At 34.3% G+C, this 16,431-nt stretch overlaps 1 protein-coding gene across 1 annotated transcript; it reads right to left on the bottom strand.

Annotated features, from left to right (window-relative positions):
• Positions 1 to 470: 470 nt before the first annotated feature.
• On the bottom strand, positions 471 to 16,335 carry LOC123309194 (kinesin-like protein KIN-7O). The gene is made up of 12 exons (XM_044892169.1): positions 16,108 to 16,335; positions 15,511 to 15,745; positions 15,196 to 15,430; positions 14,962 to 15,107; positions 14,627 to 14,803; positions 14,423 to 14,570; positions 11,432 to 11,691; positions 11,238 to 11,370; positions 8,275 to 8,367; positions 2,927 to 8,141; positions 2,283 to 2,356; positions 471 to 775 (listed from the first exon to the last, which is right to left on the bottom strand). The coding sequence occupies exons 1-12, from the start codon at positions 16,250 to 16,252 to the stop codon at positions 683 to 685; spliced, it is 6,954 nt and encodes a 2,317-aa protein (XP_044748104.1). The 5' UTR covers positions 16,253 to 16,335; the 3' UTR covers positions 471 to 682.
• Between the last annotated feature and the right edge of the window lie 96 nt (positions 16,336 to 16,431).

The raw sequence follows: 16,431 nt of genomic DNA, 5'->3' as shown, positions 1-16,431 counted from the left end.
ATTCGTCCAAATTGTCCACAAAATATTTTCAATGTTGCCACCACAACCTTGGCTTCCTTCAAAGTTGTCCACACTGTCTTTTCCCACTTTAAAATAGGGGTAAAAAGACGGTTACACTAAAGGTAGCTCGTAAACGAACAATGTAACAAGCACTTTCAATACAGTGTCTCAAGTATTCTACACTGTTTTCACTTTACTTCGCATGCCACACGAATCGTTTTAAGTGCGCTATACGATTATTAAAATAGGCTCAAATATACTGAGTCATTGTAAACAATAACGGTTCAGTCATCTGTTTCGTTTTCACGCGTCCGGCATCCCCTTCCACAGTCTCAAACTTGATATTGAATTGAAATTGAGGCCAATTTGAATATTTTTATACACACGATTCTTTGGAGAAATTTTGATAATAACATTAATTTATTTCATTTTCAGGTAAGTTCTACCTTTTGTCAAAAAAAAAACTCGTCTTAGAAAACACCCTGTACAACCAAAGTGATTTTATTAGGTTATCACATGGAAGTTTTTTATTACAGGAAAAAAAATTTCTTACAAAAAACAGTCTTAATTCAAAAAACAAATCAAAAACGAATACTAGAAAATGTATTACTTAATATCACAGAAGAAATATTTATGTACATTGAGATTATTAATCTTATAATTAATACTTTTTTATTTTCTCTTACTTCCTCTTGAGTTCTTGGATTTCTTCATTCCTTAATCGGCAAAGCATTTTAATCTTCTCATACTTGTCTTTCAACGTTTTCATCTCCTCCTAAAAAATTTTTCATAAGTCTTCATAAACATGAAAAATATAGCAGAATAATAAAAAAAAATAGTTTTTAGATCAATTAGATCATGCAATCATAATTATGACATTATTGTATGCATTTACAAAATCCTTGGTTTCTTTTAGCTCCATGAAGAAGTACGCAATGATCGACCAAAAGCTTGGAAAATTAGACAATAAAGAACTTGCTTCAGTCGGTTTTGATTACTGACCGGATATTCCTCTCAAATCCACGAAGACATGATCATTACTTCATACTATTTCTGGAGCAGAAGTTACCTTTTTTTCATCATCATCGATATAAGTTGCAATTTATACAACATAAATTCAGTTACATCACACAGGAAATTCATAAACTGCATTCACTGATTATTTAGTAGTTCATGAATTACTATAGTAATTTTTTACGTTGTGTTGATTTGTTTTTAACTGAAGTTAACCCTCTAATACCCAACTCCGCCTTGAGACTGGTTGCATATAAGTGGATACAAAATTATTCCCTGTCCCTGTCCGCTTCATATAGGTTCATTTTGTGAGAACAGGTGTTAATGTAAGTCAGTTAACTATTTGCGAAAAAAAGATGTAGATTATACATAAGCTAACTTGAAACTATACGGAAATAATTTTAAAAAAGAAAAAAAACTTGGGCATTAGAGGGTTAATTAATCTAAATTCTAGGGGTTGCAGCTCAGCCTTCTTGAAAATTTTATATATTTGTGTTGAAATTACTTATTTTGATGAAAAAAAGCCCCACCTCTGAAAACACCCGATATATTGAACACATAGATACAGATTATATAAAAATCAAATTGTTCCGAAGAACAGAACAAATAAAAATAATATAAAGGTGGGGGGGGGGGCGAACTTTGAGTGAGATATAAAGAAACACTTTTCTTCTTTACAATTTTTTCCTATTCGGCCCTGATAAGAAGATATAGCCATTTTAAGTTTTCATAATGAGCCATGCCACCCCTGGCATAACAAGCCAAATCTATGACATTATACATCTGTGGATCTTTCAAACAGTCAATAGAGTTACATTCAGCCAAAATACCGAATTCAGTACTAAAAGCTTATTCTGTAAACAAATTTGTCATCACTACACTTCTCACGGGGAGACAGGTTTTTTTTACTGAGGTTTTTCCCTAAGCTCTTGTATCATACTCTAAATTGTATGGTACCCCGTTACACTAACCTTTGCTAAAACTCATACATATGCTATATTGTTTGATAACTAAAAATGTATTGCTGACATTCAATATATATATATATATACACAATTCTCCGAATTTTACACGTCATATTTTTCATTTTTGAATATCGAATAATTCGAAAACGACGCGTTATACGAGAAAATAATCAGAATACTTTTATTTTCCAAAACGGTCAAATATTCGTTACTTTTAACGAATTAGGGTTAGTCTTTGACTCGTAGAGATATTTTGAATGTATTAATTATATCGATTAGTGTATAAGATTCAAATTGACTCACCTTCAATCTTTCAAGTTCCATTTTCATCTTTTGGGCTGATTTATTCATATTTTCACAATAATTGCAGGTATCCACTGAAAGTTCATGAAAATTATTAGACCCAATACAGAATGAAGACAGCAAAAAAATTCTACAATCATTAATTTAACGTATTCATCAATACCAATACAAGATGATTCAGACATAAGACAAAACTTGAGAGCATACAGAGCAATTAAAAATATTACGAAAACCTTAATATGTATCACTTTTTATTAAGGTTTTCGTTAATACATTTTCTAAATGATTTTTAACATCAAGGTTATTGAAGATAATAGATCAAAACCATTTTTTGGATCTTTCTTGGGGGTTACTTTAGAGAAAAATGTTAACAAGGTTATCGTTATATTTTTAATGGCCCTATATGCTCCCAAACTTGGACCAACCATTTCAGAGTCACAGAGTATAGATCATAATTCGATGCAAGGATGATATTTCTGAATACACGTAACTGAATTATTGATCAAATCGATATGGATCCAACCATCGAGAGTTTTCCCAAAGAAACTTTGTGGAAACAGCTAATTATTAGTGACATAATTTGAAATTCACCAAAGTGAGATTCAGAAAAAATAAAAAATAATATTCAAGAAAATGGTGCTTACCAGTTGATTCAGAACATAAAGTATTCAAATCTATGCTCCGTCTACTGTCATGAGCTCTAGTCCTCTGCTGTTTCCATTTGTCCTCTGAATTTTTCAACTCACAACAGATATTCTTCTCAGAAGAAGTGTTGTGTTGGGAATTTCCCGTTGATTTGAGCCTTTTGGACATTCGTAATTCGTATTCCAGATTTTCAATCTTCTTTTTGTCTTCTATGTGTTCTACAGATATGGTTTTCAATTTTTTGCTCATCATTTGTAATTTGTCTTCATAATCTGATATTGCCTTTTCGTGTTCCTTCCTACTTTTTTCCAAAGTACTCTGTAGAAAGTTCGTTTGCTCTTGTTGCATCTGCATCGAGGATATCAATTCTTTATTGTACCTTTCCGCATCCTCCAATTTTTTCTTATAATCAGTATTGTCACTTCGTTCCTTCACAAAAGCGGTAACTAAGTTTTCTATTGTCTTAACCTCCTCTAATCTCGTTTCTAACTTTTGTCGCTGAGCCAAAGTTTTCCAATTTTTTTTCCCGTCAATTCCAAGCAAACGCTCCATATTCTGTATATACTCGCCCAACTGTTCAGCAATCTCGATTCTCATATATTGCATTTTACTCTCAATTTCCTCCTTGTCGTTGGAAATCCTGAAAACGTAGTCCAGCATGTCACTGTTGGATTTCTTCATCTCTTCTTCCGTCTTTTTCAGTCGCACTACCTCTTCTTTCTCTTTTACCAATAAAGAATTTTTTTCTTCTAAATCGTGTTTCAGCTCTTTATTATCTATTTCAAGTTGTTCCATACGTGAATTATTGTTATTAATTACCTCATTAAGTTCTTGGATTCTAATTACATGTTTCACTGTTTCATCCCTTAAAACATTCAATTGAGTGAGTAGTTTTCCTCTTTCTTTATCATATTCTGCCCTTTCAGTTTCTAGTTTTGATAAAATAGCATCCCTCTCTTTCGATAACTTTTGAGCGTAAGTCTCAGATTCCATTTTTTGGGATTCAAAAAGTGCCGTCAAATTACTTTTTTCATTCTCCAACCTGTTTTTCTCGATGATCATATCAGCGATATTTTTTTCTAGTTTTTGAACTGAAACAACCAACTTTCCATTTTCTTCTTTTAGTTCTTCAACACTCTTCGACAGATTTTGATTCCGCAGTTCTTGACTTTTCAATGAAAGAATATTTTTCTCATTTTTTTCCTTTAAGATCTCGTATTCTTTCGAGACTTTCAGCAAACTGAAATCTTTCTCCTCCAGCAGTTCATTCACTTTATCGATCGTTTCTTGTTTTTTCTTGATTTGTATCATCAAGTTATCGATTTGGGAGGATAACTTACTTCTTTCTTCCTCTGAATGAATTTTATCGGTATTCATCTTTGCAATTATCGAATCCTTTTCCTCCAGTGATAAAGATAGATTTTTACATTCAATCTGTAGGTGTTCTATTTCGTTCAAGAGATGTATGTTCTTTTCCTTTTCTTGTTTCAAATTTATTTGTGTTATTTCTTGTTCTTTTTTGAGCGTTTCAAGATCTTCTAATCTTCTGATATTTTGTAGAATATGTTCTTTCTTCCTAATCGATTCGTTGTGTTCTTCCTGCAGCTTACAATGGGTTTGCTCTTGAACCTTCAAATTATTTATTGTATTGGTCAAGTCAGTCTTTTCTTTCTCTAAAACAATTTTTTCAGAGCACATTTTTGCAATTACCTGCTCCTTGTCGCGAATTGAAATTTTCAAATTTTCAATTGTATTCTTCAATTCTGTTACATCATTCATTAGATTTGCAACTTTACGTTTATCGTCATCCCGTAGCCCTTCATTTGTTTTTTGACGTTCAATGTGCGCCAACAAGTCGTTGATTCGGATGGATAAGTTATTCCTATCTTCTTCCAAAAAAATTTTTTCAGCGTTAGATTTTTTGATAATTTTATCTTTTTCTTGCAGTGATAATAATAAACTTTTCGATTCGACCTTGAGATCTTCTAGGTCATTCAGACAACGTTTATTTTTTTCTTTTTCCTCTTTCAAAGACGAACTCATGAGTTGTTGATCTTTTTGGAGAACCTCCATGTCCTCCGCCATATTTCGCAGGGTTTGGTCTTTATTATTCAAAGCTTTCCTTTGTTCTTCTAACAGTTCAGTCTTGTTTTCAAGTTGAACCCCTAAATCCTTTATTCTTTGACACAAATCATTTTTCTCTTTTTCTAAATCTGTTTTTTCAGAAAGAATGGAAGCGATTATTTCATCTTTATCCTGCATTGAAATTGTCATTTGATCGATCTCCGCTCTCAATGTGTTAACACTGTTTGTAAGATTCGTTATTTTTTCCTTATTTTCACTGAATATGGTTTCATTATTTTTCTGGTCTTCAATTCGTTCTGACAAATCCTTTATTTTCAAATACAAATCATCTCTTTCTTTCTCCAAATTCATCTTCTGTGTGTTGACGCTTGCAATAATCTGTTCTTTCGCCTCTAAGGAAGAAGATAAATCTCGCGTTTCATTCTTAAGTATTTGAATTTCATTTGAAAATGTCATATTTTTTTCTCTTTCTTCGGTTAAGGCTGAATGTGTATTTTCTTGTTCTTTTTTCAATATCTCATTTTGTTTTGTCATTTCCGAAATAATGAATTCATTATTCTTAATCGTTTCACTTCGTTGTTCGATATACTTTGTTTGTGATTGCACTTGAGTCGTTAAATCGTTTATTTCATCAGATAGGAGACTTTTTTGTTTCCCCAAATTTTCTATATCCATAGTGAGACTAGTGATAATTTTTTCCTTATCTTGAATAGTTATCGATAGTTCTTTAATTTTTTCTTTCTGTTGGTCTGTTTCGTTCAAGAGAACCACAAGTCTTTCCTTGTCCTGATTCGATAAAGATTTGTATTCCTTATTTTTCTCTTCATTTATTTCGATTTTATCAGAGCAAATCTGCAAATTTATTTCTATATCGTTCAAATCATTATGGCATCTTTGTAGCCTTGCAGACTGAGTATTGATTTCTTGTTGCAGAGAATTCTTTTCCTGCTGCAATTCTTTGTTCACTTCCATTTTCTCTGCATTAACTTCATCTTTTCTTTGTATTGACATAGTCATTTCTTCAATTTGGATCCTCAATAGGTCCCTCTCAACGAGAATGTCCCTGTTAGTTTCTTGTTCTTGTTTTAATTTCGAAGTTTCAACGTCCAAATTTTCTTGTACCATCTTTCTTTCTGCTTCAAGATTTCGTAAAGCCTCTTCTTTATTCGCCAATATTTCGAGGTTTTTGTCAATTTCACTTTTTTGCGTGTCAATTTTTCTCTTCAAGTTTGCATTCTCGGTGTTCAATTGTTCTATAATTCTCTCCAACTTTTTCGAATAATTTTGAATTTCTTGATAGTCGACTTTGTCATTTTGACACTGTTCTTTTAATTTTTGTATCAAAGATAAATTTTCAGCTTTTTCTGCTTCGAGGGAGTTCAAAGCTCCCAAAATTTCATTATTCTTATTGATTTTTTCTGTGTCACACAAATTCATGAAGCGGAATTCCTCCAATTTCGCTTGTAGCTTTTTGATCGTTATTATATCGGTTTCTCTCTGTAGTTTAACGGAATTTAAATCTTTTTGTAACTTTTCTATTTCGTTCATACCATACTCGTTCTTATTCTCTTTTCCTTCACCTATCGAGGCAGTGTTATCTCTCAATTGTGATATATCATCGTCATTACTGACCAAGGAGTTGAAGAAATTCATGAAATTGTTGCTTTTACTGGTATCTTGGAAGTAGGACGATGAAAACTGTTCCAAGTTGTCTTGATCGATCTCTTGCGTCGATACATAAAGAGAGTCTGATGTTTGATTTAACGATTGGTCTAAATCTGACATGTCTAAGTAACTCCCATTGGCCGTTGGTTGATTTTCGGGAATCGATTCTTTTCGATAACCCGTCGTAATTTTGTTGGGGAGTTCATCCGATTGAGATTTCGGTTCTAAAATGTTCTGTAGAGCGCGCAGCTTCTGCATCACCTCCAAACTCAGTTCCGCTTCTTTGGCCAACTTTCTCTCGGCTTGCTTCACCAATTCTTTTTCTCTGAACAATTCCAATTCGATTTCCTGGCGCAACTCGATTTCTCGAGCTAATTTCGATGCTAAGTCGTCCTTTCGCGAATGGGATTCTCTTCGCGATTTTTGCTTATTGTCCAATTCAGATACGGCCTCCTGTCTCGATTCTCTTTCTTTCTCCAACTTTGAAACGTCTCCTTGTCTCAACTCTAGCTCTTTCGTTAATTTTAATTCGGCTTCTTTTCTCAACTCTACCTCTTTCTTTAATTTTGATTCGGCTTCTTGTCTCAACTCTACCTCTTTCTTTAGTTTTAATTCGGCTTCTTGTCTCAACTCTAGCTCTTTCTTTAGTTTTAATTCGGCTTCTTGTCTCAACTCTGGCTCTTTCTTTAGTTTTAATTCGGCTTCTTGTCTCAAATCTACCTCTTTCTTTAATTCTGATTCGACTTCTTGTCTCAACTCTACCTCTTTCGTTAATCTTAATTCGGCATCTTGCCTCAACTCCACTTCTTTGGTTATTCTAGATTCGGCTTCTTGTCTAAGTGTGACTTCTGCTAGAAGCTTCGATTCTAGCTCTTCCCGAATCTCTTTCTCTTTGCTCAGCTGTTTCTCCAAACTCGATGATTTTTTTTCCTCGATATCCAGATCTTCTGTGATTTCGACCAATTTATCCTGAGATTCGTAAAGCTCATCCATAATTCTCCCTCTTTCCGCTTTCAATTCTTCAATTTTTCCCTCCAATTCGACGATTTTCCTCTTGGAAGAATCGACGTCGTTGCTGGAAGATTCAGCGGCGTGTTTGCTGTTATTGACCTTCAGTTCCATGTCCAAAACCTTGGTCTGAAGGGATTTGTTTTTGATCTTCAACTGAGAATTTTGCAATTCGAGCGTGCTGATGCTGCTTCGCAGGTCGGCTATCAGGCCGCTCATTTCCTCGTTTTGTCGATTCAGCGATTCCATCTTTTCTGAAACTTCCTCGTAATCGAAGCTGTTCATGGAAGTGATTTTGGCGAGGGGGATGTTTTCGTTGGAAACTGGCGTATCGGGTACGACCTTGTTGGAGCACTGCTTGAGTTGTTCGAGCAGTTCTATCTCTCTTCTCTGAAAATTTTTTCGCTGAGTTTCCAACAGAAACTCGAAGTCTATTTTCATTTGTACTGCTTTTTCCTGAAAATGTTGAAATAACTAAATATGCAGCATGGGAGATTTTCATAACAAGTTTGAATTTAAGAATAATAAAAAGCAGATCTAGATTCGAAATAGATCAGACGATTAGTAGACTTATAAACTACACACTTACATATTCGGATTTCAGTTGTTGATCTTTGACTTCAGCAAGCATCTTCAAGTCCTGACTTTCATTCTCAAGTTCTTTGAGTTTTGTTTCCATAGCCTGTTGGACAAATATGCACTTGGTGACATTCAAATAAGAATCCCGGGAATGTTTGGAATAGAGTGGGAGGGAAAATGTTTCGTGTTGACTGTAGAATACTGAGCAAGAGAAATCATCAGCTCAGTGAAAATAAATAAGTGAAAATAATCACTCAAAATTCAGAGCATATGAATCAGTTTTAAAATTTATACAATTATTTTTTGAATTTGTTCGATTGAACCCGAGAGGTTTTCGAACACGCTGAATCTATTGCGAGCATTTACGAAAGCCTATCTCCCTTTGTTTAGATTTTCATCTTGGAAAGGGCATTTTTCGAAAATTGCAAATTTCAATCTGCGATATCTCCTGTTATATTCCCCTGATCTACTTGGGATTACCGGTTCTATAATCGGAGTTGCTTAGGCTTCAACCCTAGCACAAAAACTCGATTGCGAAAATCTCAACTTTTTGGGTCAAAAATGAGGAAGGGGTTAGAGCCCTCTAAAATGACCTAACTGCTACTCTGCCTGAAAATCAGGATGTTCTAGTAATGTCTTAGGTTATGGAGTGCATGGAATTTGTTTGGAAAATTCTAGAAAACCAAACATGATTCAATAGAAAATTGCACTCTATAGAGCTCTGCGAAGTCAACTCGAAAAAGAAAAGTGAAAAAACAAAAAAAATTATTTTCCCCAGAACACGTCCAGATATTTGAAACTTTGGTATGAAAATATAGGTTTTCGAACACGGTGGATCTAAAGCGTGCAGTTTCGAAAGCCTATCTCCTTTCGTTCAGATTTTTATCTTGGAAAGGGCATTTTTCACAAATTGCAAATTTCACTTGAAAATTCGTTCGTCAAGACCGAACAGTTGAGCCGAAAGGGATAAACTTCTCAGCTTTATCATAAGAAAAATTGCTCTTTCAGAATATGTATCACATATAGATCTACGATAATTATCCTCGAAAGCTTACCTTCGAAAAATTCCCAAAAAGTTGGGTTTAGTTGAAACTTCCTCAAAACCGAAAGGTTGCGCCGAGATGGATGAACTTTTCAGATTAATGACAAGAAGAATTGCTTTTTTAGTTTTTAGTATGTATCGGGTTTAAATCGACTATGATTTTTCTGAAATGGACAAAATAAAAATTTTCTGGATTTTCTGGTAAACAGTGTAAGATATCCGAAAGTTTGGTGAGCAAATATAGGTTTTCCGAGATTGAACCAAGAACATGAACAACGGTATAAAATTCGAAATATACTGCTCCACAAAAGTTAGGGAAGTTCGAAGTTCTTGCCGTTTGCGTTTGTAAGAATTTTGGATCAGTTGTTTCACCTTTGTTTTGAAATTTGAATTTTTTTTTGCAATAATGTCTAGACATAAATTTTATGAACTGTGTCTTTCCGTAGAGAGCCTTTGAGTTTTTGTCGAATCATGCAATAGCTGCTTTTGAACCCTTCTGGTGTCTTGTGGCCTATTGAAACAGTTGGTCGAAGTCTTCGAGAAGTAAATCTACACGGTCAACTTTGAGTTATGTACACAGGATATTGAGGGCACACAAACCTACATCACAATCTTCTTGTTCCAACATTCCAACAATCATCGTAAAAATGGGATGAAATGGGGAATTATCATAGCACTTTTCCAACAGATCAACTAACATAAGCAGTTTCAAGAAACTGCCTCCATTTTCTACATTTTTTCCACCCTAAATTGCAAGATACAATAGTTACGATTCTTTCAAAAGTGACCTGATGCATTTAATACGATGAACTTGGTACCGAACCAATCATTGTCCAGCCACATGTTTATGTTTTGTTTCGTTTTTTCGATGCCCGAGTTAGCCTGCACAGTACCGTACTTGAAATTCAATGAAATTTTGTCGAACTTCTAGGGGTTGTCAGCCATCTCGGGTATTTTAAATAGACAATTTTTGGTTAAACGACTTGTTTTGACGAGTTCTACTTTCTGTCGAAAAAAAGCATCATCTTTGAAAACACCCTGTAGAAACAGTAATTACGATATGGCGTTCGAAAGCCGATAATCGACTAGAATATCGCATCATATACACTGCGCAAAAAAATAAACGCACATGGAAATCACAAATTTATTCTACAACTGAAGATGTTCTCAATGATAATTATTTTTATCAGAATTATGCATGCATATGTTATCCACTTTCAGCGGTTTTCTTCAATACAGATGTTTTTTTCCCAGCAGGAATAAAAAAAGATGATATTATCAGATTTTGAATGTATTGGCTCCATTCTAAAATCAATTTTTCTCGATCAATTCTAGTGATCAATAGTTTTTCTTTCGTTTGATTTTCTACACTCGATCGCTATGCAACGCGAAACACGCAATTTGACCCAAGAGGAATGTGCCCAAGCGGTAGGTTTGCGAGAAGAATGGTGGACATACACAAGAATTGCAGAAAGGTTTGGAGTTTCCCATACAAGTGTGTCCAGAATGTTGCAGCGATTCAGGGAGACAAGTATGAATGTCCGAAGACCAGGACAGGGTAGACCACGGGTAACAACTGCCATTCAAGAACGTTACTTCGTTGAGACAACGGTTTGCAACCGCTCGCCTCCTTCAAATTCAGCTTGAGCAAACTCATGAGGTGCAAATTAGCACTCAGACAATAAGAAATCGCCTCAGAGAATATGATTTAAGGCCTCGTGTCGCGGCAAGAGGCCCAGCTCTTACCCCAGCCCATCGAAGGGCTGGGGTTAAGTTATAAAGTCAATGTAGAGTTAACTTGAGATTTTCAGAATGTGCGTTAATTTTTTTGCGCAGTGTATAATCGAATGCGACTTTCAGGTCCTAAATAATGATAATGATAAGGTTTAACAAGCTCAGGTAAAAAAAAATTTAAAAAAAAGTCTACTTACTTGATTAACTGATTTTTCCAATCTCGTATACTCTATAAGCTCCTCATGTTCACGAGTGAGTATTTCGAGTCTAGCTCTCAAATTTTTTGGAGGTGTCGAATCCACCGATGTTCCATTTTCTGAACTGTTAAACCTAAAATAATAAACATTAATTAAACATATCTTATAGAATCGCTAAAAAATTTATTGCATACCAGCTGTTCCTTCTGAACGTAACGTTAGAATCGGATCCCGAAGATGTGGAGGCATTCACATCCGAAGTCAGTCCAACCGAAATCAAATTTTTCGAAGCGTTCTCCAATTCCCTGTCTTCCGAAATGGCGCCAAGCGTGCAAAATGTATGGCGTCGTTTGGGTGGCTTCGAAACCGTTTCCTTTTTCACGAATATCTCCTGAAGACTCTTTATACGTGAACGCAGCTCTTCGATCTTTTTATTGCTCATTTCCCGTTCATCCTACGGTAAATAAAAAAAAATATGAGGAAAACTTTTTTCGCAGGTAAGATTCTGAATCAGCTCGTTAGAGAAGCATCCTAGTAAATGGAAAATTTTCCTCAATACAGATTATTACTCCAAATCCAAGTTTGAACTTAATGGTAGTGAGTTTCATTCATGAATTTTTCAAATACGCTGTAGAAACGGCCCAAATTCATATGCGGGGTTTTAACTTCGTTTCTTATTTGGCAACTGCATGGATACGAACCGGCCCCAAGACATAGAGATTTGACCACATTATTAGACAGTTTACCTTCACTTACCTGAAGATGCTATTGTGGTTTATAAACCAATACTATACTGTGTGTGTCTACATGGTGAGTCTTTGACTCGTACAAATATTTTGACACTAGATTCTTGAGGTCAAAAGAAACACCTTCTTCCTATACCATTTTTTCCGAATCGGCTCGGTTTAAAAGATACACGATGTTGTAAAATCATAAAAAATGTCTCACAAACGGTTTTATCGAATAAATGAATTTCGGAATATAGTTTTTCATTTATTCTTCTTCGAACACAAGATATCACCAACGTCTTCCAGTTTTCCTCATTATGACCATTACGTACCATAAAAATACCAATAATTCAAAGAACCCAACTCTTGAAACTAAGTTGGAAATTATTTGATGAATATTTGAACGTTTTATAAAATAAATGTATTCTTAATATTTCCTCGTATAATGAGCCGTTTTCCAGTAATTTGATATATTCAAAAATTGAAAATTATCTGTGAAATTTGAAAAATTGGGTACTTTGAAAACAACTCTGTTCGAAAGATCCACAGATGTGTAGTGTCACAGATTTAGCTAGTTATTCTGAAGGGAATTTTGTTTTTCAAGGGTTGGCACAGCTCATTATGAAAACTTAAAATGGCTCTATCTTTTTATCAGGCCTAATTGGAGAAAATGGTATATATGGTATACATATTTGTTTGAGTCAAAGACCCTGCATAGGAACAAACAGGATTGACAGAAAAAAATTGTTAGCAATATGTTGTTGGTCGGAAAATTGAGTTGTAAGTGAATTCATATTAATGAAGAGAACTGATTAAAAATTCCGGAACAGGGGTAGGAGGTGGTTTTAAAGAGTGAAAAATGATTTTTACGATTTCTGGCGAGAAATTTTGAAACATTTTTAAAAGCTGATGCGTTCATTTCCTGAATACATTTTTGAATGTTCTTACGATTATTATTTAGATGATTTTTTCAGGAATTCTCAAATTAGTGAAAGTTTAATTATGTGAAGTTTGTTGAATACCACATGAAATTCAATCTTTACATTAGTGGAAACCAACATACAGGGTGATTCATAACTATTGGGACATAGGCTAAGGGCAGATATGGCGATACACAGTGGTCCGAAATCCCGAAATCTGGCCAAAAGTCCAAAACAAATGTTTTTTTCTAGGGACTTTCAATGATTGGAATAGTTTTGGTAGTATCCCTACTATGTATTATAACCATTAAGAAAGCGAAAACCTCCATATCTGGCTTGGAATCGCCTACCATTTAAGAGTGTTACGCATGTAAATCGTTCGCTCATCGCGCGTCTAAAATAGGACAAAGTTTAGACACGTGTAGAATCGCGAAAAGTGAACGGATTTTGATTCTGTAAAATGGTTTGTTCTCTGAAAAAGAGGTAGATTTTGAATGTGTTGCTCGAAATTATTGTAACAGATGTATGAAGTGTAAAATCATTAAGGAAAGTAGTGGTATTTTTTTTTTACTTTCTGAAAAGTCGTGTTAGAAAAAGCCATAAGTCAAAACCCCCAACGAACCCCACTCTGAAACTGAATGTAAACTGTTGCTTAGATATCTCATCAAAACATATCCAAAAATTGGCTGCTTTTGATTGCAACTTTGATTTTGGGGATAACGTTTACGCGACGATGTGTGCCTAGGTTGGTTCTTGTTTAGGATATGTTTTTTTTTTCTTTTGAATAAGACGACTTAGCGATTCCAAATAAATAAACGAAAATTCGTGTCAGGCGTTACTTCGATATTTCAATTCTATCCTCACCACCCCACACACCCCCAACCCCGTGAATAAAAAAAATGGCGATTTTAAAATTTGTGAAATTTTTTTTATTTTTTTATTTTTTTCACGTTTTGATTTCGAATTCTTAATCAGCGTCCCGGAAAACCCCTGAGTACAATTTTTTACCCGAATTGAATACGATTCCGAAAAAATTTTCCGCCATATTGGATCCACCATTTTTTTTCTACATTTCGAGTTCACATTCGTAATTAGCGACCTCGAAAACCCCCGAGTACAGACCTTTACCCGAATTGAGTACGTTTTCGTTAAAACTTCCGCCATTTTGGATCTGCCATTTTGTGTTTCCACTTTTTGTCTTCAAATCGGAAATATATCATCTGTTTTTTTCCAGCTTTCATAGATCTTGATATCCCCTCAGTAAACAACCCATCTTGTACAAGTCAGACACATCCTGTATATAGGTGAAGGATTGTAAAAAAACATTTAGAATGGGTAATATTGTTGTATCGAGCTTGTAAGATAATGAGTTGTTTTCTAGTGAGCAATACATTTTCAAAAGAATTTCAATGTCATGATATTTCTCAAATGTTGCAAAATTGACTATTTTCAACATTGAATTTTTTCTGAATGTTCATATAGATAAAACTGTACCTTTGCGTGAGCAATATTTCTAAATTGAAAAGTGTAAACTCACCTCTAATTGTTTATTCTTTTCAAATTCAACATCGAGTAGCTTCTTTATTTCATCGCATTCTTTGGCATACTTCTTAGTAAGAGCAGCCTCATTCATTATCTCGTTAACCTTAGGTTTATTTTTGATTGCCTTGGCTCGTTGCGCAAACCTAAACAGATAAATTTCAATAATTCATGTTCGAAATAAACCATCAAACTTTCTTACATAAGGGTAGAAGCAGTATCTTCGATTGATTCCAAATTAATGTTACATATAATGAGAGTTTTGGCATTCCCACCAAGAGAATTGGATAGGATGCGAGTCAACTTAGAATCCCTATAATTGACATATTCTTTCTTCTCGACCAATTGTTTTATCACCAATCCCAATGTTGTGAGTGACCTGACAAAATGAAAAAGTTTGTGATTTTCAAAAAAAAACAGATAAATTATTTGTTTTTTGTATTTCCATGTGTTGCAGATGTTGGGACAGAGGAAACTCTAATGAGAAAATTTGTTGATATTTATTGCATTGGATAATTGTAACAGGAAGGTATTTACTTATTTATATGGGCTCCTTCCTTGAAACGTTGTCCCGTAGCACCAGTCTGAGAGACTCTCTCAGATCCTGCCAAATCTATGAGATTAACATGCGAAACTTGAACTGGATCATTTTCACTACTTGCAGTAGGTGCAGATTCTATAACCTGAATTTCAATACAGCAAATTATTCAATAATTCAAAAACTTTATGATTAATATTGCTTAAAAAACTAGAAGGAAAAAGAGTACTCACAATTCTGAAAATTGAATGTGATCTACTACTAAACAAATTCATATTTGTTTCACCAACAGTTCTATTGCACGTTCCAAGCTTCATCACATTCAAGCATTCTGCACTAGATTTGACTATTTGTTCCTTCGGATTATAGCTCACAAAATTATTTATGTCTTCACGAATCTTTAAATCTTTATTGTTTTTGTCCAGGAGGTCGTTAATAATTTCACTGTATATTTCTACATAAGAAACTCTAAAAAGACAGCATGTCTGTAACTATTATTTTAAACTTGAACGCGAAATGAAGCGGTACAAATTTATTGAATACCTTACCTTATCAAAAATTTTCTATTAGTATAGGACTCTACTTTATCAAATATATCTTCGATAAATCTTGGTATTATACCAGGATCTTCTGATATACCATTCATGGTATAAGTTTTTCCAGATGATGTTGCCCCATAGGCAAATATAGTCAAATTGATACCTTCTACTGCTGAACATACCAATGGAGATATTGATGTATTATAAACATCTATATTTTTGCTATTTACATTAAATACCTCATCTGAAAAAATACAGCCAACTATAATTTCTTTTTCTTGAAACTCATAATCAACTGGGGAAATGAGGAGGCACTCTATAGTTTCAAGAGGGTAGTAGTTGTTACTATCTACGCAAAGGGTTGGGACAAAGAGAACAGCCGAAACTGTATATATTCACAGAATAGGTAGTGCTATTAGATCTGCAGGTATTGACTTTTAAGATGTTCTTATTTTTGTTTCACTGTAAATACTCAATCGAGTTCCTTCAATGAAAAATAAACAACTAATGCATATGTTCTTTCCAATGATTAAAACCTGGGAGGGTTGAGTAATGGATATCACTAATCAACAGAAGAACGAAATATTGGACTTAAATTAAACGTACCATAGGAATATTTATCTCCAATCGGTATTTTATCCTCATCACTTTGAAAAATGGTCTTTTCATCAATTATCCAGGGTACAAAATCAGTATTAGTCTTTTTGAAAGGCCTTGCCCTCACGACAACTTTTATATTATCGGACGACATGATATGAAAATTCGAATTTCCTTAGTTTTCAATCATAATGTTTTCCGACGTTAACTACAAATAGCCTGACACTTTCAAATTTTTTCATAACGTTCTGATTGTCAAAACGCGCATGATAATGCCACTAATCTGTGGTTCTCGTCGTGACGAGTGAACTACTGAACTTTTTATCTTTAATT

The sequence above is a fragment of the Coccinella septempunctata genome, chromosome 3, assembly GCF_907165205.1.
Source record: "Coccinella septempunctata chromosome 3, icCocSept1.1, whole genome shotgun sequence".
Taxonomy (NCBI): Eukaryota; Metazoa; Arthropoda; class Insecta; order Coleoptera; family Coccinellidae; genus Coccinella; species Coccinella septempunctata.
Note: the sequence above shows the minus strand (reverse complement) of the source record. Positions and strands in the feature narration are given on the sequence as shown.